This window comes from Phlebotomus papatasi, chromosome 2 (assembly GCF_024763615.1).
Source record: "Phlebotomus papatasi isolate M1 chromosome 2, Ppap_2.1, whole genome shotgun sequence".
In the NCBI taxonomy this organism is placed as follows: Eukaryota; Metazoa; Arthropoda; class Insecta; order Diptera; family Psychodidae; genus Phlebotomus; species Phlebotomus papatasi.
In genome coordinates, this window is record NC_077223.1 from 69982392 (window position 1) to 70008541 (window position 26150).

A 26150-nucleotide genomic window follows, 5' to 3' on the forward strand; every position below is an offset into this window, starting at 1 on the left:
TGATCCATAATGAAGAGAGCGAGGACAAGTACCACAATCGCAAAGAAAGTAGAAGCCATCGAGCAATTTCAATACTAAAAGTCGTTGATAATTTTAAAAAAATGACATGGACTATAGTTCGACCCAATTGTCAAATCTGGAATCAAATATGAACTATAGCGAGGTTCTACTGTAGTTGTAATCTCAGTGGACGAGACCTATATGAATTCATAGATACTAGAGATCCTTGGCCACTGAAAAAATGATAGACATAAGTCCGAGTAGTGTAGACATAAAATCAGTGTTTCGTGTTGCCTCGCGTTTACTAATTGCCCCAGTTTCTCCTAGTGTGATTGTAAAATATCTGAAGGATCAGACGAATGTTTTTCAGGTAAATAATTTGAACTATTATCGTAGCTTTTAGTTTGTTATCATTTTATTATAGTTCCATATAATAAAATCATTTTCCAATTTTAGTTTCTCTACGGTAATGTAGGCATGGTTAGTATGAGCAAGCCTTCTAACAATACGATTTTTTTGTTTGAAAAGAACTAGTTTCTCATTTATTAGTCATTAATACAGATAAAATCATAAAACTTATCTAATAAGTCTTGTGTTTACCCAGGATGCCCAGGACCAAGAAATGAGGAACCAACTATTTTCAAAGAAAGAGAAAATTACCATGAGAATCATGCCTACCTTCCTCTATTTATAAATTTTGCTAAATCTCTTTAGGGGAAACTGGGGCACCACCAAACACGGGGTACCACCAAACACTAATTTTTATTTCTAAACTACTTGGACTATCTCGACCATTTCTTCAGTGGAAAACCATCCCTATAGTGCCTATAAATTCCTATCGGTCTTATCCTCTGATATCCAAAATCCGATTAAAAAATCGCAGTGTTTGGTGCTACCCCGTGTTTGGTGGTGCCCCAGTTTCCCCTATACTCAAATAAATCTGTGGCTTTAATTGGATGCAATGGTGTCTAATATGGATTCTGTGAACAAAACGGTCTGGTCAACGTCAAACTCAAAACAATTATCTTATTTTCACTGGGTATATTAATATATTATAATATTTTCAAGATCGCAAATTCCGAAAATGAAACATTCGGATTTTTTTTATTAATTTGGATTTAAAAAAGTTTTTTTTATTTATGGAGATTTAGCTGAGATTCTGTACAATCTTTTTTATGTGTTATAAACATAAAATATACTCAAAAAATATATATAACACCTGAAAATTCGTCCTTTAAACTCCGAGATATCACTTCGCTTTTAGGTTATAACAGTACATGAGGGGCAGTTTTATACAAGCTCATTGGGATTTTTCAGTGATCAATATAATGAACTATTTTATGTGAAAACAACTTCAAATATTCATTGAAAAAGTTTTCCAGATCTTTAATCGATTAAGTCCGAAATTTCTAAAGTATATTACGAAAAAGAATATTTTTAAAACAAAATTTAAAAAAAAAACAAAAATAATTTATAATTAATTTATGAGTACTCTCAAATTGTAGATATAACTATAATTCGTCAAAATATATTTTGTAAAATTATATAGCAATTTCGGCAGTATTATAAAGATTATTCATGATGATTTTAAAATTTTTGTAAATTACTGTTATATTAAAACAAACAAGGTATAAGGCGTTGCAACAATCACTGGTTTTCCAAAAGTTGTTTAACACCACTAAAAACCTTGTATTCGTAAATGAAACTATTAAAATTCAGCAATTAATAAGGAATTATGACAATATCTCAAGTTTTCGGTCAAACTATAAAAAATATATTGTTTAAATTATGTACTTGCTCGATTTTTTGCATTTTAAAGTGTCATAAAGTCTTAAAATATTCATTTAAATCCAATTTTTGTGGGTGAATTCGGTAACACTCTGGCAATGACATATGAAAAATTTCGTTCGAAACTTAGAAGCATTTTCGAAAATGTGATTCGGTGACAGAATCACAAAATTGAAAAGTGACTAAATTTACAACTTTTAAAAGAAGTAGAATTTTCATCAAAGTTTCGATATTTATGGATCGAAAAATTAAGCCCATTTTTGGAAAGATTTGTTGTTTTTTTTTTACTGAACAAAATTATTTATTTTTGCTAACCAAATATATATTTTTTTACTTTTCATTTGTTTTTGTCTTCTTTGAAGCTTCTAGGGGGGGGGGGCAGCTGCCCCCTGCCCCTAGCTGGGTACGCCCATGATTCTGTCTAACCGTGGCATCATCATTTGGTAATGATAGAAGTCACATATTTAAAATTTCTTGCACTTCAAATGACAATTAGTTATATAAAATAAAACGATCAAGAAGGTCTATATTTGCAAAGATAATGACTGAGTAAAAAGATTTCATTAAAAAATCAATGAATCAAATTTTTGAAGTCAGGAGATGTTAGAAAAAAGCTCGATTGGCATTGTCGGGTTTCGAACTCACGTGTGTCAATGCCACAAAAATTACCAAATTTTTGTGGTATAATTATTTTGGTATAATAAATTTTTGCGGATTTATTACTTATAAGCTGATCCGTTTTTGCGTGAAATTATCCGTTCCTGGGGGACTTTAACGCATTTTGCTATTCAGATGAAAACATCTTCCCAACAATTTACCACAAAATTAAAAGATAAATCGTTTCTGTAGGGGAGACTGGGGCAAAACTTCTCAAAACGCATATTTAATTCATTCACGAGCTCTGAGAAAACTTAAACCTTTTATAATGAGCATATTCTTATATGAAATTTACTGCTCTACAACATTGCAGAAGACTATTTTCCTCTATCTCGAAAGAAATGTAATGTTCGAATCATTTTCTAAAAGTCGATTTTGTGGAGATTCTCAAAATTGCTGGGGCAAATTTTGTCAGTCTTCGGATAATTTGTGACGTTTTACTCTTGCAATCGTTAAAAATATCAAATAGACATATTTTTATAGGAAATTTATTCCTCTATAACTTTGTCGAAGATAATTTTTCTCTATCTTAAACGAGAAATGTGCTTAAATTGAGCTAATCAGTATTGATATTTTCTGTAAGCCAAATATTCCAAAAATAGGGCTCAAAATTTCATTATTTTTTATTTTTACATATAATCCTTAGGGCAGAATCACATTGACAGTAAAATGCTCACTGTCACCATCAAAGCCCTCACCGTATTTCGTTAATTTACTCATTTTCATTATAATTCTTACGCAAATTCTCAATTACCGTGTTACATTATCTCATACGCAATGACACTAGGCGAAAATAATATAAGAAAACTGAGAAAATAAAACTAAAATGTGATAAACGGTGAGCACAAAAACTGTACGAAAAACTGTAGTAAAAAAATCCTACAGTTTTTTTTGCTTACCGTTTATCGCATTTTAGTTTTATTTATTCAATTTTCTTATACTATTTTCACCTAGTGCCATTGGAGTATGAGATAAGGCAATACGGTAATTGAGAATTTGCGTAAGAATTGAAATGAAAATGCGTAAATCAAAGAAATACGGTTAGCATTTTACTGTCAATGTGATTCTGCCCTTACTCGAATCCCTTGAAACTTTTTAAGTTTAAGAAGGTTCATGAAGGCTATCTATAATAAAGATTTCAAGCTTGAGTCTCTATTATTTTAGAAAATAGTGAATTTTTTTTGTTTTGACAAATCTGCCCCAGTCTCCTCTATATATCAACTGTTACTAACAGGACTGAGTTTTAGTTCTGTTTATATCTTTTTATATTAAAACTAGCTCAAAACCCAGTTTGCAGTTTAGGGGTCAAACTGACCCGCAGTCTTCTACTAATTGTTGTGCACTTTAAATTTATAAAAAAAATTTATACACTGAGAAAAAGGAGGGTGCGATTAACTTTTTTTCCTCATAACTTTAACACTTTTTAGGTGTAAAAATATATCAACATTTTTTAATGTTAATTTTACACCTTTTTAAGGATAAAATTAACATGAAAAAGGGTACCTTTTATCCCTAATACACCTATAAAGGGTAATATTTACATCGATTTCGAATCAATAATGCAGGGTAAAATTAACATTTCCGGAATGTTATTTTAACTTTTTCGGATTTCTCTCAGTGTATACTTAGATTTTATTGGATGCATTAAATAAATTTCAACATTTTGACAAAAGTGTCAGTAGGGGTTCCCTGTCGAAGAGGTGTCTCTTCAACCCTAATTACGTTAAGTCGTCTCTCGGATTAAATCGTAAGTATGTCTAGGCCATAAGTGTGTCTAAGGCACTCTTTTCGCTTACGTCTTTTTTAACATCTTTGAGTTCTTTCTTAAACAGTTCTTCTTACACGACAATTCCCACACGTGCACACATTCTACCAAGAAGCGGTTCAGGAAACCATCTATCTTAGTTAATAAATTGGATTCACTTTTGAAATTGCACATAGCATCTAGAAAAGTCTCAATGCGTGTAATGAAACTTTTTCCTAAATACTTCGTGATATTGTTATTTTCATTATTTCAACAAATGCCATGGTTTATCAGGAAAACGTTTCTTTTAAGAAAATAAAAAAAAACTTTAACACCGATAATGCATATCGCAAGACTCACCAAACAAAACACCAATGTTATTATCAAGGAGAGGCTCGCCTAATTAAAATTCAAGGGAATAGTGCAATATTTTGACTACACATGCAATTTCATCCTTAATTATGCCATGAATAAAAAAAGGTAAGTTCATTAAAGGTACTCGTGCAATTAATTTAAAAATTGCTTCCAGCTATAATACAAAAAAAAACTCTTTTAAAAAGGCGTTTAATTGGAATTTCCAAGGAAGAGACGAGAGTTTAATAGATATTCTTTCTACTAAATGATTTAATAATTTAAAGAACGCAAGTATACTTGAATCAAAAGGAAATTTATTGTTTACTCAGAAAGACAAGAAGATTCCTGGATGACTTCTAGAGACTCGACTTCTGGCGTCATGTAGAGATGGTCTTGACGTCTCCAGTGAGGGCTACAGCTTCAATCTCTACCCTGGCCTTTAGTGGCAAATTGGCCACAGCAAAGCATGAACGTGCCGGGAAATCATGGGTGAAAACTGAAAGAAAATTTCCACAGATTCACATTGCAATGATCCCTGAAATTTGGTGTCATGTCTGGCTGGGTAGCAAGTTGAGAGTCTGACAAACAGAACCATAAAGAGCTTATCTTGTCTCTATGTTTCCAATAGCTAATCTCAAGTACTGCCCCAGAGAGGTACAGAGATATTTTTTTTAGTCTCCACATCTCAAAATTACTCAAATTGATTCAATAAACAAGACAAAAAAAAATCAACTCAAGAAGCACAAAAATACTGTACAATTATCAGTTATTGAACCTTTGAACTTACCCTTCTTGTATTCCTCATTGAACTTGGGCATATCATCAATGTCTCCCAGGAAGACAGTCACCTTCACCACCTTGTCTATTCCCGAATCCGCCGCCTCCAGGATTGTCCGGAGATTCTTAAGAGCTTGAGATGTCTCAGGAACAATCCCACCAGGAACGAGTTTCAATGTGTCCTTGTCCATTCCCAGACATCCGGACACGTAAACTGTTCGGTCGGCGACAATGGCTTGACTGAAAAATGCCGGTCACCCTCAAAATTGAGCATTTTGACCCCAAAAATCCACAATTCTCACCTGTATGGAGCACTGACTTTGCCAGCAAGGGCAGTTGAGATGATTTTTCTGGTCAGAGAAGCCATTTTACAGACAGATTTACTGGGAGTTTTTTGGGTCACGAGAACACTACAGAAGCACTCGGCAAACTGTGATCGTTTGTTTGACAATCCAAGTGGCCCCACGTTTGATAATAATGACCTTGTGGAGCTCACTGTTTGCCCCCACTACCACGATTCCAGAATAAATTTTGCTTCTGGCGGGAACTTCTACAGCATTTTGCTTATCAATAGGCGCGAAACGCTCTAAGAGGGATTATCTCTTAAATTAAAAGAACACCCGCCGAAACCAAAACATTTTCACCGCCATCTAGTGGGCAAATAGAAATGTCAAATAGTTTGCGATTTGAACTCGCACTCTAATTACGTAAGAGCAGTAATATTGTTATTGATTGAAAAACCATCTATTACATTCAATAAATAATAATTCATAAACAAGTCCCATGTGGTCTAGTGGCTAGGATATCTGGCTTTCACCCAGAAGGCCCGGGTTCGATTCCCGGCATGGGAATTTTTTTCTTTAATCCCCCGCAACTCGCAATGTGATGTATTAAAAATTACTCGAAAATACCAATATTTTAATAATTATTCTTTTGAAATTGAAGTCTCATATACCATAACAATAGTTACCCTAATGTGTAAATAAGAACCATTTGAATACCATGCCTCATATTGTAATAATAATAGCTTTCTCAGACAAAAATTGCTTCAATTTATTTTTAGAAAAATATCTGCGCCAATCTGCGCTATTGCTTTGTTACAGTTAGAAAAATATATATTTGGGGTCGTTTTTGGTTGTATGGACCGGAGTAAGTCCGACAGTCAAAACGTAAAGTAGTAGAAGAAGAAGAAGAAATTTGTGATAATTTAAACTGCCATTTCTTATTGCGGCCCTCGAAAAAGTTTGCTCGATGAAAGTTGCAATCACCCCGACTTTCATGCATTCTTAGGTTGCTTGTAAAGAATCTAATATACTATAAGCTCATCCGAGCTAATTAGTGAAATTTTTGTAAGGTTCGGATTGCTCACAAAAGTTCTGAATTCATTATAAAGAATCAGAGTTGTAGAAGACAGCTGAAACCAACCTAAAATCTTGCTTGAGAATGCCTTGTAATAGGATACGAAACGAAGACCTTCAGATTAAGAGCCTTGCAAGGTGAATTTAGGTAATCTAAACTAGTGACCGCATCAGGAACAGGTGGTTGAAAATAAATTAATGAATTCAACTTAAATTTCGAATATAATAGACTGTGTTAAATTCAGGCATTTTATGTCGAAATTTCAAATTTCAACCGAATTACTGAAAAATTCGTGAGTGAAACTATTTGAAATTCAGCGATTTTTAGTCCATCTTCATACTCATATTAAAGGTATATACAGTAGACTTTCGCTTACTCGTGGACTTTTTTTCGGGTGACATAAAAAAGTCCGTGAGACAGTTGAATTTTTAAAATTTTGTTGACATATTTCCCCGTTTTAGGTTTTTTTTGCACTAAATGTGCTCTATCTACTGTTTCTTTGTCACTGTAACTTTTTTTTTTGATAGTACGCATGTTTAGAGAGAATATCCATTCAGTCAGGTCAGGATTCACTCCACAAATTTTCAATATAAACAAAAAAATTGTTCGATTTCAAACAATTTGATGTGTTTCAATCTCAAAATCCGTGTGACATTTTGGTCCAGCTCTCACGGATAAGCGAGAGTCTACTTTACTGATATTTATTATAAATTTCCTGAAAAATGTTCAATTATGAAAAATAACACAAATAATAAAAATGACAACATTTTTGAAATGTAACTGTCGCCTGAATTAAAAAGTGGTCGGATCTTAAAAGAACCGAATTAGCGAGAGTCTGTTTACTGTATGTCTGTTCAACATATCAACAGTCCCATTCCATACTATTCTACCTCAAAATGACAAATTTTAAGGAGAACCATTTGGAGTTCTCGAATTCTTAAGCTTTTAATGTAATATTTTTCTGAAAAAAAAATGAATAAATAAAAATCTCATCAATCACCCAAACATCGGATGATCACGAAATTATCACCAGTAACACCAGTAACAACATAATCTCTCGGAGTGATCTAATTCCAAGTCAATTTAGAAAAATATGAAATTGAGTTGTCGATATAGGGAGTTCCGTTTTAAAAGATACTCTCGGGACCGAAAAACTGCACAATAATTCATTCTCACCATACAAAAAATTGTATACCCGCAGGAGATATCCTTGGAATAAGTTAGGGAAACACGGTTTCATCGCCAACGGTTCATAATAAGATAAACATGTTTTCATACATAAACGGTTTACTAATATATTTGCATACATTTAGGAGCATTTCAATTCAAGTATGATTTTATAAATATTCTCCAAATATTAGGCAATTTACATCAGCCTTTTAATCCGTGTCTGTCGTTACTTAAACCGAAACTCTCTGTATTAATCAGAGAAAAACTTTACAACTTTTTTTTAATAGGTTCGAAAGGGAACACTGGGAACCGCCGGGAACACCGGGAACACCAGGAACCGCCGGGAACCGCCGGGAACACCTATAGATACTTGTGACAAAATTATGAAATTTATTTGATCTCCAAATATCATATCCTAAATGAAACAGAGTAGGGTTTCAATAGGTCCTAGTTCTGACACGAGTTCTTAAAGTATCAATAGGTGTTCCTTTTACTCTAATGTCTTATTTTTAACTGTTGATGCTTTGCTTTGCGTATAATCAAAAGAATCTGAAAGATTGAAAGCATTTTTGTGAATTTATGCGAAGAAACAGCGAAGTACACGTAACTCTGTATACGACCCTGTGCTATATACAATTGATATTTGACAAAAAATACGTAAATCATTGTCTAGTAGTCTATCTATGAGAATATTCAATTACATTCGAGTATGCAATTTTATCGTTCTTTTTTTTATTATATTACATGTAAATAACCTTCGATTTAACAGTACTATTTTTTAAAATAAAAAAATCGTATTCAAACCTTACATAACCTACAAAATCAAGCACTTTCTTAAATTTCCAAAAATTCTTTTCACAGATTTATTCTAAATATTTATAAATATTTTTTTGTTGAAATCCTTTTTTTAATAGACCTATTAATAGACTAAAATTAATAATATTTTTGCTTTTTGTTGAATGGCAGTGGCAATAATCGAGTTTGATAAAACCACGTGGTAGATGGCAAGCGAGTATCTTGCGAAGTTTTCCTCATTGACTCATTTTGTGTTCATGTGCTTACGCGTGCTTACGTGTGTGTGATTAGAAATTTGTGCAAAAATCGCGAAATACAGCGTGAAAAGTGTTTGATCCTGTCCAAAAATGCCCTTTTCCAGCCTCCAAGCAGTTGTCCTGGCCGCCGGGACGGGTACGAGGTATCCAGAGCTGACAAGTGGGATTCCTAAATGTCTAATGCCGGTGGGACCTTTTCCCATGATCTGGTATCCCCTGAATACACTCCAGAAATCCGGATTCCAGGGTTTGTCATCCAGGAAAATCCCTTCTGCTCCCTTGCTAATTGATTTTATTTGACCAGGTGCCACGGTGGTTGTGCTAGAGACGCAAAAGTCAGAGATTCAGCAGGCTCTAGAGAAGACTCCGCTGACGATCAAGGTGGACTTTGCCACCATCCCGGCGGACTCTGACTTTGGCACCGCCGAATCCCTGGTTCACATCCAGCACAGGATTGACCGTGACATCGTGGTGATGTCCTGTGATTCTGTCACGAATTTCGACCTGGAACCCCTCGTGTCCATGTTCGATCAGAATGACGCTACCCTGGCCACGATGTTTTTCGACGCTGAGACTCTTCCATCTATCCCAATTCCTGGGCCCAAATCCACAAAACAGGTCAATGAGAGGGAACTTGTAGGCGTTCATTTAGCTACAAATAGGCTCCTCTTCACTGGATACTTCAGTGACTACGAGGAGAGTTTTGATGTTTCCGGAAGGCTGCTGCGAAAGTTTGGTCGGGTGTGTATGTTTACCCGGCTCCTTGATTCTCATATTTACGTGATGAAGCGCTGGGTGGTGGACTTCCTGGCCAACAGCCGACACTTTGGAACCATTAAGAATGAACTCCTGCCGTATCTCGTGAAGAAGCAACTGTCAAAGCCCAAGGTGCCTCCGGAAAGTGAGGGAGGAGCCTCAGAATACAACGTTAATGTCAAATTGGATGACATCTTTCACGTAAGTCCTCAAAAACTCAATTTTTGTTTCAGCTATTCATTTCCCTAAATTCTTCAGTACGCCTGTGATGGAGACGTCCTGAAGAGGATCAAGGAGAAGACCAACAAAAGCACTCCCTACAGCTCAGACATCATCAAAGTATTTGCCAAAATGGTGCCTAAAGAGTTCTTCGGGCTCCGCGTCAACACCATCAGCAACTACTGCGTGGCCAACAAGAGCATCCTCGGTGATTGGGAGAACATTATGGGATCCACAGCGCCCCCTCTTATTTCCCCATCTTGCGACAACAAATGCACCCAAATGAATCTCTGTGCTGTGGCTGAGGGAAGCATCATTGGGGAGAAGACCTCCCTCAAGAGCTGCAGCATTGCCTCCAATTGTACCATCAATCCCAAGACACGCATCACAGACTCCATCATCATGAAGGGAGTAACGATTGAGGAGGGAGTAGTTATCGATAGTTGCATCATCTGCGAAAATGCCATTGTACGACAGGGATCAGAACTCAAGAACTGCATCGTTGGACGCTTCTATGTCGTTCAGGATCAGACCAAGGCTGAAAAAATGCTCCTAGCCCATTCTGAAGCCTGTATCGAAATCTAGCCGGATTCTTACCTTCTTTTTTTAATCGTGATGTGAGACTGAGGATTTGTTTAATATTTCTTACTGATCATTTCTCTTCATTGTTTTTAAGAATCTTCTTTTGAATAAAATCCGTGCAGCATTCTTCAATGTCTTTTACTTTTCATTTCTTTGATTCGAATGAAACATCCTGACGTATTAATTACTTAAATTCTGCTAGTCAAACTTCAACAGGTCACTAGGTAAGAAGTAATGACGTCTTTATAAGGTTCTCATGTCACTCAGTAAGCCTTGTTACATGGGAATGCATGGCTTGCTTAAACATTTGAAAATTATATATCGTTTGGTCATGGTCACCCAATTTGCGTTCACCGCCGACTTCTCAAGGTCGCATAGGGCAAAGCGCGCTACCTTCGGACGACTGAATCCTCGGACAACTCAATTTTTTTCTATGTTCTTAACCCATTTCTTACCATGGTATTATACATCATACGCAAATTGAGTGATTTTAGATGATTTATTCCTGGGCAACTTTTAACAGAATTGCTGTCGGGAATGGATTTTTAGTAACTATAGTTCTTCAAATACTCGGGAAAAATAGGCCGACAAAGATAGAAATGCATTTTGTTGTTCTTTTTTCGCTTCGTGGAAGGTCATGCAAAATTTTTGCTCAAAATGGCGGATGAAAAATGCGACATCCCGTCGAATTAGTTAAAATTGGCCTCTTTCCTGATTTGAATTCTAGTTGCCAATTTGTTTTCTTGGATAGTTACTTTATCTAAAGCAGTAGAGTTGGTAATGAATTAATGCTCAGAATTTAAATTCAGTGACCGTTAAGACGTGTGTTTGACAGGGGCCCCCCGCGCCCCCTTAATAGGTAAAATTTTTTTCTTTTCAAAAATTCATCTATTAATCTGTAGGAAACTAATTCCAAAATATAAACATTCTATCTCAAGTATTTCTGATACATTGACTGAATGGGTTAATAGATTTGTCCCGTGGCTCTTTTCAGGAAATTTTTGAGTCATTGGACAAGCTATTAAAATATTTTAGTATAATGGGTCAAATTAATTTAAAACATTGAAAAAAAAATTCGAAGCATAAGTTGTCCGAAGGTAGCGCACTTTCCTTTAATTTTGCCTCTAATCGATTGTTTTTTTTAAATTTCAATATCGTACAGTGAGACCAGTAGGGGAATTCTGTAAAAGTATGACAAAGTCATATGACATTTAATTTTTTTGTGTGTAAATTCAGAAGAACTAATCAAAAATTCGATTCATATCAATGGCAAATAGCTTTGTATAACTAACTCCTTGCAATATTCATTCATTTCCTTTCATTTGCTTCCGAATTAACTACAGTAGATGACTATCGCTCAATTGGCTCTTTTTCAATCGGGCGAAAAATTTTGTTGACTATTTGCACGTTTAGTTATGAAGCTAATTTGCTCTAATTCTTCCTATTTTATCGTGATTCTTTATAATTGAGCGCTTTTCGTGGAATTTGCAAAGGCTTGACGCCCAAATCCCCCAAATCTATCGGTATACCGGATAATATTTTGCCCCAAATGCCCATTTGAGAGAGAGTCTACTGTATGAAAAATTGTGGTATGACATTGTCATAGCGTTACAGAATTTCCCTTAACCCTTTAACGACGAGACATTTTTTACGGACTGAAAATCAACAATAAAAATTAAACTGAGAAACATAATTCAATGATAAGGCTTACATCTAACCTTGGAAAGTCCAACAGAGTCTGATTCGGTGTATTTTGTGCTTCTTTGAACAATAGAGACAAAAATAGCCCAAAAATTTAAGTAATTTTTCTGACAATACCAATGAATAATATTTTTCGCTTTAATGAAAAATATTACGTATGAGTATTGTAGTTTTTATTGCCAAAAGGGTTTTGTTTAAAAAAAATTGGAGTATAAAAAAATAAATAAAGTCAATTATGAATTTGAGAATTTAAAAATTCGCCATTTTTGAGCTTAAATATTTACTACATAGCAAATAGCTAGAGACTTGCTAAAAATATTCTAGATTTCTTCAACCTTCTACTTTACAATTATGTACAGACATAAGAAAAAAATAACTTTAGGTAGTCAGGAAAAATTATTTTCTTTATGGGACACCGGTGTTCCAATCGTCCTTAAAGGGTTAAGATAAGCTTATGGTAGGTGAAATTTTTCCTTTTCACATGCGGAGTGCGTGCAATTCGAATTGAGTCCAAGAAAACGATAGTTACTTGAATTATTCCATAGAGATAGACATATACATAGAAATAAATAAAATTGTCTATATGCGATTCTTTCGAAATCAAAATTTACATTCCATTCATAAACGTTTTAAATAAGTCTATATCCCGTCTGACACAGGGTAAGGGGGCCCAGCGTTGAGCCATTAATTAACACCCATCTATAGGAACTATTTTAGCCCTCATCGGCAAGATCCGAGTGGTAGGCCCGAATTAAGAACTGGATTTTGCCAAGTACATCAATGGCGGTGGAATGAAACTGTCAATTAGTATGTATAAAAAATAATTAAAAATCATTTTTCAATATGAGAATTTAAAAATTCGTCATTTTTAAGCTTAAATAATTACTATATAGCAATTAGCTGGAGACTTGCAAAAAATATCCTAGATTCCTTCAACCTTCTACTTTGCAAAAACGTACAAACATAAGGCAAAAATAATTTTAGGTAGTCAGGAAAGATTATTTTCTTTATGGGACACCGGTGTTCCAATCGTACTTAAAGGGTTAAGCTGAAAAGACTAGACTAGGCCGAGGGGAAAGTTTTAAGCCACTCATATATTGGTATAAACAAGGAGTTACGTGAAACATTTAGGGAAAGTCTGAAGGTGATGGAGGATGTAAGATTTTTTGATGATTGCAATTAAATAATGGGATTATTATGAATATCATCTAATACGGGTGACAATATATAGAAAACTCTCGTCGAGATCGAGCGAGGAACCTGGCCGTTCGTGAAGAGCTACGAGTCGAGGAGTTGCTTCTTCGAGTTGAGAGATCACAAATTACAACCACAACTCGAACTTGGCATATAGTTCACAATTGCTGTACCATTGAGCTATAATGGTTCAACCAGCAATGAACTATAATATTCTTGAATGAACCAGAAGTATTTTTGGACCTTCTGGATCCCGTTTCAACGCTGAAGTATCAGACCACCCAATGGTATTGTCATGTTCATCGCATGAATGAAGAAAGATTCCTCGGAAAAGCTGTGCAAATCATTATGAGGAGGCGTCGACTTCGAGGCAGACCTAGAATAAGATGGTTAAATCAAAATCAGGATCTTGCCTTGATGCACCTTGGGACTGACCGCGAACATCTTCCTGAAGTGGCGGAGGATCGACAGGATCGAGGGGAGGCACACGTTTTGAGGTTCCGCGGCCTAGAAGCGATAAGCTTTCAAAAGGTCGATAAACTGGCTGTCTCCAACAATTGTAAATAACCTCAGTGAAAAAATTATTTTTTGACTCTAAAGTGGAAATCGTTTTTGTTGAATGATTTTTATGATCAAGTGAAGACTCTAAAAGTGTCTATGCTACATGTCTCTGATTATCAAAATAATTGTTAATGTTTCTAATTGTTGATATCTCTCATTGAGCCGAACAGTCACCAAGGGCTAGGCTCTATTATCTTCCGGTTGGCATCTGCTCCTTATACCCCAGTGGACTTAAGGGGTCACATGTAATTATCGGAATGAAAAAAAAATTGATTGATTGATTGATTGATATTGATATTATTTTATTTTTCATATATTTTTACAAAAAATGTATGTATGTGTGGCTACCTAAATGTTCCTTATTCTTAAAGTGTCTCTGTTCATGAGAATTATGTAGGTAAGGGTTGTAGAACCCAGAAATGTAGTTAAGGATTAATAAAGCGAATAAAGGATTAAAGTCAAGAAACATTAAATATTTATATTATTTACAGAAAAAGGCTAAGGCTCCTTTAAATACATAGGATTAGACATTATAGACATCAATTTTAGAGCAAAAATAGCGAAAAGAAGTCTAACAGAGTTGAATAAAGTGTAAAAAGCTTAAGCTAAATATTTCTACAACCCCGTAGAGATTTGTCCAGAAGATCCAGTATTCCGTTCCCTGTGATCTCAGTTATCACGTGGGTTTTGTTTTAGTTCCTGTTTACAGGGCTTTTGTCCTTGTTAAATAAATTGGTAATAGTGGTAATAGTATTTTTTGGTTTATTTGAAATAATTTTTATAATAGTACTTTTTATGGTGGTTAAAGTAGTGAAAAGTGTTATTGTGATGTTATTGGTACTTGTGACTTTCGAAACTAGTGATGAAGAAAGAAAAATTTCTTTTCGTCACCTCTAATCTAAAAGCTCTTGATGGCCTTTGAAGACATTTCGGGTAAGTCGGGTAGTTTTCTCGCGCTTTTACAGTACCTTTGTGTTTTATTTTCCCCATTTTCCCAATTTTATTACGAAATATGAATGATTATTCCACCTCTTCGCGTATTGATTAATGTTTTTACTTTTAGGGCATATAAGAAAGAGCTTTTGAAATTGTTTAACTTGTGATTGATTTGCCAAATTTGTGTATGATGTTAAGGCCCCAAAAGCCCTAAAATTTACATATTATTAAGATCCTCCGCAGATTTTATCTATCAAGAAAAGAAATGAAAAACTTTAACCCTTTAAGGACGATTGGAACACCGGTGTCCCATAAAGAAAATAATTTTTCCTGACTACCTAAAGTTATTTTTTTCTTATGTCTGTACATAATTGTAAAGTAGAAGGTTGAAGAAATCTAGAATATTTTTTGCAAGTCTCTAGCTATTTGCTATGTAGTAAATATTTAAGCTCAAAAATGGCGAACTTTTAAATTCTCAAATTCATAATTGATTTTATTTAATTTTTATACTGCCAATTTTTTTTTAAGCAAAACCCTTTTGGCACTAAAGACTACAATACTCATACGTAATATTTTTCATTAAAGCGAAAAATATTATTGATTGGTATTGTCAGAAAAATTACTTAAATTTTTGGGCTATTTTTGTCCCTATCGTTTATAGAAGTACAAAATACACCGAATCAGACTCTGTTGGACTTTCCAAGGTTATATGTAAGACTTATCATTGATTATGTTTCTCGGTTTAATTTTATTGTTGATTTTCAGTCCGTAAAAAGTGTCTCGTCGATAAAGGGTTAAAGCTTTTGAAGTCGATTATTTCGAAGAATAGAAGTCGCAAATTCTTTCACAGAACAAAAAACTAAAGGGTCTCAACGAGTAGGGTAAAGTGATATAATTTGAAATTAGTGTTACAAGTTGGACAATTCGCCGGTACAAGATGGACATGGTTTTTTTCTTGATAAATACAGTACAAAATTTGTTTTTAAGCACAAGGAACCAAATTATAAAACTAAAGCATTAAAAATGTACAAATAAAAATGAAGTACTAAATTTATCAAGACAAAAAGCCCTGTCCAAATTGTACCATTGATTGTCCAAATTGTACCACTTTACCAATAGATATTTTTTAATATATCATATCATACTGTTCAGTCCGTTCAGTCTGAGTTCATCCCTGATTTTGAGGGGAAGGAAGCACTCAGAGAAAGTTATCAAGTTGTCCTTTTTACTCGCACATGCTGAGAGTCAGAGAGTGAGTGCGTGAGCTTTCTCCTGAGCTTTCATCTCATTCCCGCTGCTACGGAAGCTTGGTAGAATCATCTGGGAAGGCCGTAAGTCGGTCACTCTCGCCAAGTCAGTCTTGTGGTAGCCACCAGAGCGGGCAGATTCTCCGTGTTGTGTTCCGTGGGAAGAATCCCTCTAAAGTGGTGACCAATTGGGAGGTAATTCCCAATCTCTGCAAGGTTTTTCCACATTCTCTACCCTCTTGATCCCACATTTGTGTGAATTGTGCGTGTGCGAATATTTGGTGCCCGAGGTTAAAGGCAGAGTCCCCCAAAGGAATGAATCAGTGATTGTGCTCCGGAGAGTGTATCTTTGAAAAGAGAGAAGAGGGGATTTTTTGTCTTGCAGATTACATGACTCCCAGTGTTACATAATTGCCGGTGGATCGACTTTGTTGAGAGGATTAAAACGGCTCCAAACAAGGACATGGCACAAATGTTCCCTCCATCCAAAATTAGATATTGAATTCTTTCTTTTTTTTTGCAAAAAAAGTGGGAGTGTTGGTTGAAAAGTGAATATAGTCCAAGAGAGGGAAAATTCTGATAATTTCATTTTGGAGGGTGTGTTTTCTGTGGACAAGACGAGTAGAGTTTTGGAATAAGGAGCCAGAAGCACATAAATTTTTTTTCAAGCTCTTTGGGTGTGGGATTTATATTTGTTCTCAGTGTTTCTTGTCTGTGTGAATTCCTCAGTAATTACTGGTTGGTGCTCTTTTCTGTGCTTTTTTTTGTGAAGAACGCATCTCTTTCTGTGGGCAAAAAGTGTCCCTTTTCCCTTGAGCTCAAGGACAGTTGAACACCCAGAAATTGTCCTCGAGGGCAATTGAGGGACACGTAAATTCCCACTGTGATGATAATCGTGAAGTGCGTGTGAAATTGGATGGAAAATTAGGCCAAATAATTGGGATTTTATATTTGTTGCCGCACCACAAACAACCCATTTCGAAAAGTTTCTGTTTTCTGGATAACATTTTTGCAATCTTTCTGGTGAGTATATCCCAAATCAAAATTAACATCATACAATACTCTTTATCGCTGTATTTTTGATTTCCAATGTAGAATAATCCTCGATAATCTCTAAAACCTTCGAATTATTTGGGATTTTGTGCATTTTGCGTTTGTCTTGTGTGAAAATATTTAATTGAAAATAATCGCTTTTATTTGAGTACCCTAAATAATTTATCTGTGATAGTGATAGCTGCAGCAATAATACTGATGTTCATCAATTTAATCTTCGTTGTTAGAAAAAATGCAACGTGATTACATAATTTTAATAACATATGAAAAATTTTAAAACGAATTTTCACTTGTTTTATTTCATTGTGACTTCTATTAGAAGCTAACAAAGGTTTAGTACTTTTGGAATAATTTAAAATATTAGATAATGAATAGGTAACATTTATATTTTGTCAAAAGCATTGACATTTTTCATGATTCCAGCAATCTGACCAGGGTTTTATTAAATTTGGTTAGTAAAGCAAATTGTCCGTGTATAGTTAAATATTCAATCCCATAAATATTTTAGTCTATCGCGTTTTCTGATTTAGCAAAAAGCTTTAAAGCATTTAAAGCTTTAGATTTAGCCAGTCGGGGTCGTCATGAGAAATAAAACACTAATTATATAATTATATTTATTTTTAGTGTAAGTAATGTAATTCATGTATTGGCGATTAACTTCAAAATCCAAAATTTGTTGTAGATTTCTTTCAAATGTGTACTGGTCTTAACTCTTGCCGGACCATTACTATATACCCAACGTGGCAATTTAACGATTTTTCATCAAAAATATCAAAACTACAGATTTATTTACGATCCTGAAAAAAGTATCCTACATTTGATCATTCTTAGTTTTTTAAACATCCACAAAAGTTGGATTTTTATCGATTTTTAAAATTACAAAAAATTGTATTTCCCTTTTTTCCCAAAGTCTTTATTTTCCTTTGTGTACGCAAAATCCCAAAGTAAGTAAAGGATCTAAGGGCGCTTTAATCCCATAAAACAATTTTCTAAAACATCTCCCTTCACGATTTCTACGTAAACGTTAAGATCGAGTTCTTATGAGAAAATCAAAGAAGATTTTCTCTATGATAGAAGAATCAAACATGAAAAAACATCGTGAATTTCTTTCTTCTAAAAAGAATCTAATATCCTATCATTTTAATGTACTTGATCCAATAATGGATATATTATAATTTTGATAATTTTAATTTATCGCGGAACACTGTTTCTAAGAATTCTGCAAAATATACTTCTATACGGATGCTACTTCTTCTTTATTCGACAAATATTGTTGCCCAAGGAGAAATTTCTTTAGGTCTCGGGACCGATAGATGATGATAGGACACTAGACTGTTGAATACCCCTGATGGTCAAGCAATTCGTACTACGAATGGATTTCGACCATGCCAAAACGTCTTAATTTAAGAATGTGCCTTGTTATGGAGAAAAATGTTTCTTATTCACAATATAAGCCGTGGTCTTTCTTCACGAATTTTATTTGCTAAATTGTCTTAAAAGTTCACTAATAATATTTAGGAATAATTGTTTTATCTGTCCCAAGAAGAAATCACATTAGCATCCCAAAAACTCGAAGCCAATATATCAAAGTTGAACATCTAGCTTCAATTTACTAGATTTTTTTTTGTTTCAATTTCACATCAAGATGGTAGATCCAAGCCTCATATTTTGTTACAAAATGAGGCACAAAATTAGTTGTATTCTGTGTTTTCAATTGGTTTTGTAAATTTATCGTAGCCACTGATTTGAAACGTCAACACACAAAAAAAGTTTCGTATAATTGTTCATAAATGTTTGTGAATTTTTACTGAGAACTTGTGAATAGGCTTGTGAATCGTACGACTTCCTAAAAAGTAATAGGGTAAAATGTATAATTTGGAATTAGTGATATAAGTTGGACAATTCGCCGGTACAAGTTGGACATGGCTTTTTTCTTGATAAATACAGTACAAAATTTATTTCTAAGCACAAGAAACCAAATTATAAAACTAAAGCATTAAAAATATACAAATAAAAATGAAGTAGTAAATTTATCAAGACGAAAAGCCCTGTCCAAATTATACCATTGTCCAACTTGTACCACTGTCCAACTTGTACCACTTTACCCTAAGTTCCTAAAAGTTTTTACTTTGTTCACAAGATTGTTCGAAACAGATCAATTGACGAGCATTTTTTCTTCTTTTGCAAACATTCATTCAGGCCTTTTTGTGTGTCTTGCAAAACTTTAAGGACAAATTACAAAATTTTACGAACGTTTTTCAGTTTGTTTACACCAGAAAAAAAAGTTCTAAAGAGTTCGTAAAAGTTTGTATTTTTTCACCAATATTGTTCGTGACATTATCACTTGAAGAGCACTTATTGTTTTTTTACAAACATTCGTTCGCAAATTTTCGTAAACACATAGAAATTTTTGTCAGCTGTTTGTAAAGTTTTGCCACAGACAAATAAAAGCTACGAAAATGTTTGTAAAAGAGAGAAAAATGCTTATATAAAGTGATTATGTTACGAACAATACGGAAAAATGTATAAACTTTTTACTTTATAGAGGATTTTACAATATATGAGCACTTTGTAAGTCTCCAGTGTTAATTAACAAATATTTACGAACAATTTTGCGAAATAATTCTTTTCTGTATACGAACAAATATTTGAAAAAGAACAAAACATATTCGTGAAGTGATATTATGAAAAAGTACATTTACGAACATTTTAGTGAGTTGTACGATTTACGAGCTCTTAGAAATTTACCACTGAATTCACAAACATTTACTAATTTTCCGAAAGTAGAAGTGTAGGGGGAAGTGGGGCACCTTTGAAATTGGAATTTTTCTTCTATGTTTTAAGTAGAACTGAGCCATATCATAATGTATAATTTAGCTTCTGATTCTGTGCAGCTAAATTATATCACGATAAGGCTCAATTTTATTAAAAAATAGGTTAAAATTCACAATTTCAAAGGTGCCCCACTTTCAAAGGTGCTCCACTTTCCCCTATGAGCAATTTACGCGTTGCCACACTTGGGTGTTCATAAACAAGAAATTTTCTCATTTTCCCTATGAAATTTGTGCCGATGCGCTTTTTGGACATTAAATTGCAAATCATTGCAAACCATTGATTCAGAAGATGCAGATGTCATCATAATCTTAACTGACATTTCCTGTATTACGCTTCTCAATTTCAGCCTCAAATAAATTTCCATGCATTTCGAAATGATTTTTTAAAGGTTCTAATAAACTAATCTAAGCTTGGATTCTCTCTAATTTCTTCATGAAGTTCATGCATCAGGATTTACTATTCCTTTAGTATAGGGGGAAGTGGGGAACTTTTGGTATTGGGATTTTTCACTTTTTTTTTTAAATTGAATCTTATCGTGATATAATTAAAGTCATTAAGATACACAAATAAATTAGGAGAAGCTAAATTATATTATGATATGGCAAAGTTCTACTAAAACATAAGAAAAAAATCCCAATTTAAAAGGTGCACCTACACTGAGAGAAATTCGAAAAAGTCAAAATAACATTCCGGAAATGTTAATTTTACCCTGCAGTATTGATCCGAAAACGGTGTAAATATTATCCTTTTTAGGTGTATTATGGGTTAAAATTACTGTTCTTTCATGTTAATTTTACCCTTAAAAGGTGTAAAATTAACATTAAAAAATGTTGATATATTTTTACACCCAAAAAGTGTTAAAATTATGACGAAAAAAAGTTAATCGCAGCCTCTTTTTTTCTCAGTGTATCTTCAGCTCAATTCATAAAATTAAAACACCCCTAGGGGGAAGTGGGGCACTTTTGAAAGTGGGGCACCTTTGAAATTGAGATTTTTCTTCTATTTTTTAGTGAAACTGAGCCATATCGCAATGTAATTTAGCATCTCAATCTGTTCTCAATCTGTTTAATTCTCATCAATAAAAACTGACCGAACTACATCTCAATCTGTTTGTGCAGCTAAACTACATCACGATACAGCTCAACTTTATTTAAAAATAGGTGAAAAATCCAAATTTCAAATGTACCCCACTTTCAAAGGTGCCCCACTTCCCCCTATCTAATTTTATAGTGTATTATAAAAATTATTCTCATTTTAAATTTATTTATGAAATGTATCTTTAAAGATATATTTAAAAAAAATCTCCTTTCAAGACAAAGTTTTCACCGTTTGATAATGAACTTTTTTTTCAGGGTTTATGTATCAAAATTTGCTTCCTTTAAGTATTATAATTCCAAAAACTGACGAGAGGGATGGTAAAAAGGGAGAGCTAATTTGCCGACGAGTTTGTGTTATATTCAATGTATAAACAGAAGGAAAGTGCGCAATGCTGGCTTTTTATCAAAACTCAAACAACAGAGCTTCATTCTTTTTTCCATCCACCTCTCTAAATGAAAACATTCACTTCCTCATGATTTTCCACATATTTTCACTCGTTATTTTTTTTCTCAATGCACCCTTTCCCTAATATACTTTTGTGAGGTGTAAATGGTTCAATTTCCATCTGCGAAATGTACATATATCAACCCAAGTATAGGGAAAAATATTTGATTCTTCTATTGAGCAAATATCATTTTCGGAAATTTGCAAATTATTATTCTGTGCTCGGCACACGAATGAAGCGAAACTTTGCATAAAAGATTGTTATATTGAGTTTTTGGTGGGAAAGGGTAAAGGGAGTCTATTTATTAGGAGATGTAGAATGGCTGAATTGAGGGTGAACGGGGTGGATTTCTCAAGTAGGGCTATGGAACATGGAAAGGCGGAAAATCACCATCGTCTTTTCATGGAGAATTAGACTTTAAGATTGAAAACACACCCCAAAATAGAGGATGATGCCTCTAAAGGACAGAGTTGTATGGGTGGTTCTGGGGCAAAGAAAGAACTTGGATTGCCTAATGGATTGCTTTTTCCTCAAAATTTCTTGTGAGGGTGTGTTTTTAAGGAGGTACTTTAACAATATGTACCAGACACATTTATATTTTACCATATTAACATGAATAAATTTTGAGTTGTTTTGTTTGATTCTGAAATATAGGGCTCTTTTAGTTATTCAAAATAAGAGCTTTCACTCATATTTCATGTCAATTATAAAGACAGTGACCTAAATTCACGAATTTAAAATTTAAAATAAAAACATTAGACATTAAACTATTACGGATTGAAAATGCCATCTCAGTGAATAAAATGCTTTCATTTACGGCAAAAAATGATATTTTCCTAAGTTTTCTTGGAATGCTGGACTTCACGTAGGGGGAAGGGGGCACCTTTGAATTGGGAAACCTTTAAAACTTGGCCTTTTTTATCTATTTTTCAATGGAAATAAGTCTTAATCACAATGCAATTTAGTTTCACAATTGGTTCGTGAACCTAAATTATATCATGGTAAGGTCCAGCTCCATTTCAAAGTAGGAGAAAAAGACTGTCTTAGTTAGTGCTGTTGACTTATTGGGGGGGGGGGGGGGTCATCGAAGGCCGGAAGTCGATATCTCTTACCGTTTAGCCTCTAGCCGTGTCACAAGCTTTGGATCAAATAAAAAATATTTTTGAAAAATTTTTGAGAAAAATACACTAATTACGGGTACTTATACCGAGTCATAACCGATTAAGTCCGCTGCAGTCGTGTTGGAAATTTCAAGAGCCGTTCTCGACATAAATCAAAAAGACATGGTGGGTGGGAGTAAAAACAAAAAAAGACTGTCCTGGATAATGTTGACCTGTGGGTGGGGGGTCGTCAAAGACCTGGAAATCGATATCTCTTACTGTTTGGCTTCTAACCGTATCTTAAGTTAAAAAAAGTGATTTATATAACTGCTCTCTTTTTGAGTTCGAGCAGTAAAAAACGTAATGTAAAAAGTACCCTAAGTCAAACGTGCCCCATTACCTCCTAGAACGAATTTTTCTCTGCTAGTATTTTTAGGACCATTCCAGCCTTTTATTGAATTAAATTAATGTATGTAGAGGAGACTGGGGTAAACTTGTCAAAACGCATATTTAATTCATTCACGAGCTCTGAGAAAACTTAAACGTTTTATAATGAGCATATTCTTATATGAAATTTACTGCTCTACAACATTGCAGAAGACTATTTTCCTCTATCTCGAGAGAATTGTGATTTTTGAATCATTTTCTAAAAGTCGATTTTGTGAAGATTCTCAAAATTGCTGGGGCAGATTTTATCAGTCTTAGGATAATTTGTGACGTTTTACTCTCGCAATCGTTAAAAATATCAAATAGACATATTTTTATAGGAAATTTATTCCTTTACAACTTTGTCGAAGATAATTTTTCTCTCTCTTAACGAGAAATGTGCTTAAATTGAGCTAATCAGTATTGATATTTTCTGTAATCCAAATATTCCAAAAGTAGGGCTCAAAATTTCATTATTTTTTATTTCACATAATCCTTCCTTGAATCCCTTCAAACTTTGTAAGTTTAAGAAGGTTCATGAAGGATATCTATAATAAAAATTCCAAGCCTGAGTCTCTTTTATTTTAGAAAATAGTGAAATTTTCGTTTTGACAAATTTTGCCCCAGTTTTCCCTTATTCATGTATTGTATATAGTCGTACTAAAACTAAATAAAAAGGGAGTAATAAATTGAAGTTAATTAAATTTTCAATAAAAGTCCAATTACTGGTACTTTACAGATTTATAACAAACTGGGATCGTAATTAAAATTTTAGTGCCTGTCATATAAATCAAATAATTTACCAAAGTGGTTGGCATATGAACCTTCTAGAGTAATATGGAAAAAGTGAGTAAAAGTACGTCTAGTAGAGATGCTATTTATTTTTCGGACATGATGGAGGGTGGTCACCGAAAACCGAAAATCGGTAATTTCTTACTGTTTGGCCTTATGGTGTCTACACACTAGAATTTAATTTTCGTCAAAAATTGTCTTTCTTAAAAAAATCTGACGTTTGCCTACAAAGATAGGGGAAATTTTCTTTAAAAAGGTATTTTTTAAAGAAATTGCTTTTTGTGTCCGGGGCCTTTAAAGGCAATATTCTAGGGTACAGTAAGCCCTTTTCGCCACCTTAAGGTTTAGTACCCTTGTAATTCTTACAATTTTTGTCGAAATAAAAAGAAATTTTCTGTACAAGTGCTTTGAAGCATTGTCTCTCTAATGAACCAGGAGACTTTCCGGGAATTTTTGGGCATCTAGTTGAAAAAATACATTTCCTGCAACAATGCATGTTTCAGTACTTTTCGCCACTTTGTAAACACTTTTTCGCCACTGTGTAAACACTTTTTCGCCACTTGTTTTTTATTGATTTTTAACAAACAGCAGCTTTCGAAAACCCGCAAAAGTACATTGCACAGTACTTTTCTTATTTAACACCGATATTAGACAATTATTACAGTATTTCGAATGATTTTTTGCACATTTTTTGTTTGCGACAAAAATCAATTGACAATTACGTCTGTTTCAACTAAATTCCGCGAGGTGCGCGTGCGCCACTTGTAAAATGCTTGCAAAAATGAGTGGCGAAAAGTACTTACACAACCGAAAAAAGTAAGCCCTATTTCACCATATCCGTATTTCTTTATTTTTTTGGAAAACATTATTAAATAATGATATTAGAGCGAAGCTTAGTTAATAACAAAGTGACTTTCAGTGAAAAAATATCAAATACTGTACTGCAAAAACATAAAATATTGCAAGACAATTTGTCTGAGCGTTGCCAAGTTTATTAAGAACTCCATATTTTTTTGGTGACTATTCACCTTGTCGACAATTTCTTCAATTAACTTGCAAATAATCTAGTCGGTGGAGCACCAGTTATGGTTTTCTGATCCGTTGGACTAGAGGTTACGAAGTAATAGTCATTTCGTAGTTCCATGAGCATATAATTCCCTGAAAAAGTGATTTTATTTGTAGGTGGCGAAAAAGTGCTTACTGGCGAAAAAGTACTGACTCTACCCTAGTAGTGATTAGAATACTGTAGTTTTTTTTTTGAAATTTTCAAGGATTTTGTATTAATTCCTATAGTCAAATGTGCTAATCTGGGCGCTTCGCTATCTGGATCGTTTATGACTAATCCACTTAAAATAATATTTTTATTTCCGTAATATAGTCACTATAGTAATATAATAAACTATTCAAGTTTGAGAAAAAGCAAAAATAATATTTTTATCCATTAAATAAGTGAGTGTAATCGACTCATTTCAATCTTGTACCAGCTGTGTTTTTCACTAAAAATTTTCTAGCAGTGATATTTTCGCTAATGACAGCTGGTTGATTAAAAAGATTTATTGTTTTTTTCCTTGTGAAGAAAGTATTTTAAATTCAAAGGTTTAATTAAAAGTGAATTAGCGAAAAGGCGACCCAGTTAGTGCATGCTGACTTATTTCATTATTATCATTATTTTATAAGTTTTCTTTAATATTTTTGATAATTTTTTTATATTATGTTTCTGAATGATACAGTGAATAATTCTATGGATTTAGAAGATGTAAAAAAGAATTTCATCAGACCAAAAACAAGCGTTTAAGTAGCAATCTTTGAAAAACGATCCGGTTACCCCACCTATATATAATATATCAAATCGATTAAAAAAAGAATTCTTTAGTTGATTTAACTCTGACCTCGACAAATTCAATGTGGATTTCTTATCTCGACTACTTCTGAAATATAGGGTAAGCGTGCCAATTTTCGGCCAGTTTTTTTTTAACTTCGCCCAAGCAACAAATTAATTAAAATGATGGATTTAATTTTATAAGAGTGTCTGTCAGAGGCGACACCCAATCCCCAATTTATTCCAGTGTAGACACAGCAAAAATTCCTGCCTCCACAAGGGCTTGAACCAGGGCCCTTCGCTGTCTAGGCAAATGCCTAACCCCTAAACTGAGATATAGGAGCATACGTACTGACTAACTTTGCCACCGATTTTTGTTAATTGTTAATTGTGATAATGCATATGAATTCACGTCAACTCGACTTTTAAGCCTCCAGCAGAACGGTAACATGTACACAATTAATTCGGATTAAATGAATTTAATC

At 33.9% G+C, this 26150-nt stretch overlaps 3 protein-coding genes and 1 non-coding gene across 5 annotated transcripts in view; 3 read left to right on the plus strand and 1 right to left on the minus strand.

The window, feature by feature from the left end:
- Window positions 1–4835: 4835 nt before the first annotated feature.
- LOC129804186 (rutC family protein UK114) lies at window positions 4836–5854 on the minus strand. Its single transcript, XM_055851266.1, has 3 exons — window positions 5623–5854; window positions 5331–5560; window positions 4836–5039 (listed from the first exon to the last, which is right to left on the minus strand). The coding sequence occupies exons 1-3, from the start codon at window positions 5685–5687 to the stop codon at window positions 4921–4923; spliced, it is 414 nt and encodes a 137-aa protein (XP_055707241.1). The 5' UTR covers window positions 5688–5854; the 3' UTR covers window positions 4836–4920.
- Window positions 5855–6099: 245 nt separating this feature from the next.
- Trnae-uuc (transfer RNA glutamic acid (anticodon UUC)) lies at window positions 6100–6171 on the plus strand. Its single transcript has one exon. It is a non-coding gene; the product is annotated as a tRNA-Glu (tRNA).
- Window positions 6172–8499: 2328 nt separating this feature from the next.
- On the plus strand, window positions 8500–10585 carry LOC129804187 (translation initiation factor eIF-2B subunit gamma). Of its 2 annotated transcripts, XM_055851268.1 has the most exons (4): window positions 8500–8595; window positions 8711–9148; window positions 9206–9858; window positions 9916–10585. In XM_055851268.1, exons 2-4 carry the CDS (start codon window positions 8992–8994, stop codon window positions 10459–10461), a joined length of 1356 nt encoding a protein of 451 aa, XP_055707243.1. In that variant the 5' UTR covers window positions 8500–8595; window positions 8711–8991; the 3' UTR covers window positions 10462–10585. The 2 variants fall into 2 exon arrangements, with proteins under 2 accessions (XP_055707243.1, XP_055707242.1); XM_055851267.1 differs by having other exon boundaries at window positions 8507–9148.
- A 5623-nt stretch (window positions 10586–16208) lies between these two features.
- Window positions 16209–26150, plus strand: part of LOC129801018 (uncharacterized) — a 104912-nt gene continuing 94970 nt past the window's right edge. Inside the window, exon 1 of the mRNA XM_055845773.1 lies at window positions 16209–17120. The gene's annotated coding sequence lies outside the window, so the exon portion shown is untranslated. The remainder of the gene's footprint in view (window positions 17121–26150) is intronic.

What these genes read in the sequence shown, in the direction of transcription:
- LOC129804186 (XM_055851266.1), bottom strand. Translation starts at nt 5,687, where the DNA reads ATGGCTTCTCTGACCAGAAAAATCATCTCAACTGCCCTTGCTGGCAAA. An exon ending in AAAGTCAGTGCTCCATACAG is followed by an intron (nt 5,561 to 5,622) that starts GTGAGAATTGTG and finishes GGCATTTTTCAG; the next exon opens with TCAAGCCATTGTCGCCGACC. An exon ending in CAATGAGGAATACAAGAAGG is followed by an intron (nt 5,040 to 5,330) that starts GTAAGTTCAAAG and finishes ATTTTCTTTCAG; the next exon opens with TTTTCACCCATGATTTCCCG.
- LOC129804187 (XM_055851268.1), top strand. Translation starts at nt 8,992, where the DNA reads ATGCCCTTTTCCAGCCTCCAAGCAGTTGTCCTGGCCGCCGGGACGGGT. An exon ending in CCAGAAATCCGGATTCCAGG is followed by an intron (nt 9,149 to 9,205) that starts GTTTGTCATCCA and finishes TTATTTGACCAG; the next exon opens with GTGCCACGGTGGTTGTGCTA. An exon ending in AATTGGATGACATCTTTCAC is followed by an intron (nt 9,859 to 9,915) that starts GTAAGTCCTCAA and finishes TAAATTCTTCAG; the next exon opens with TACGCCTGTGATGGAGACGT.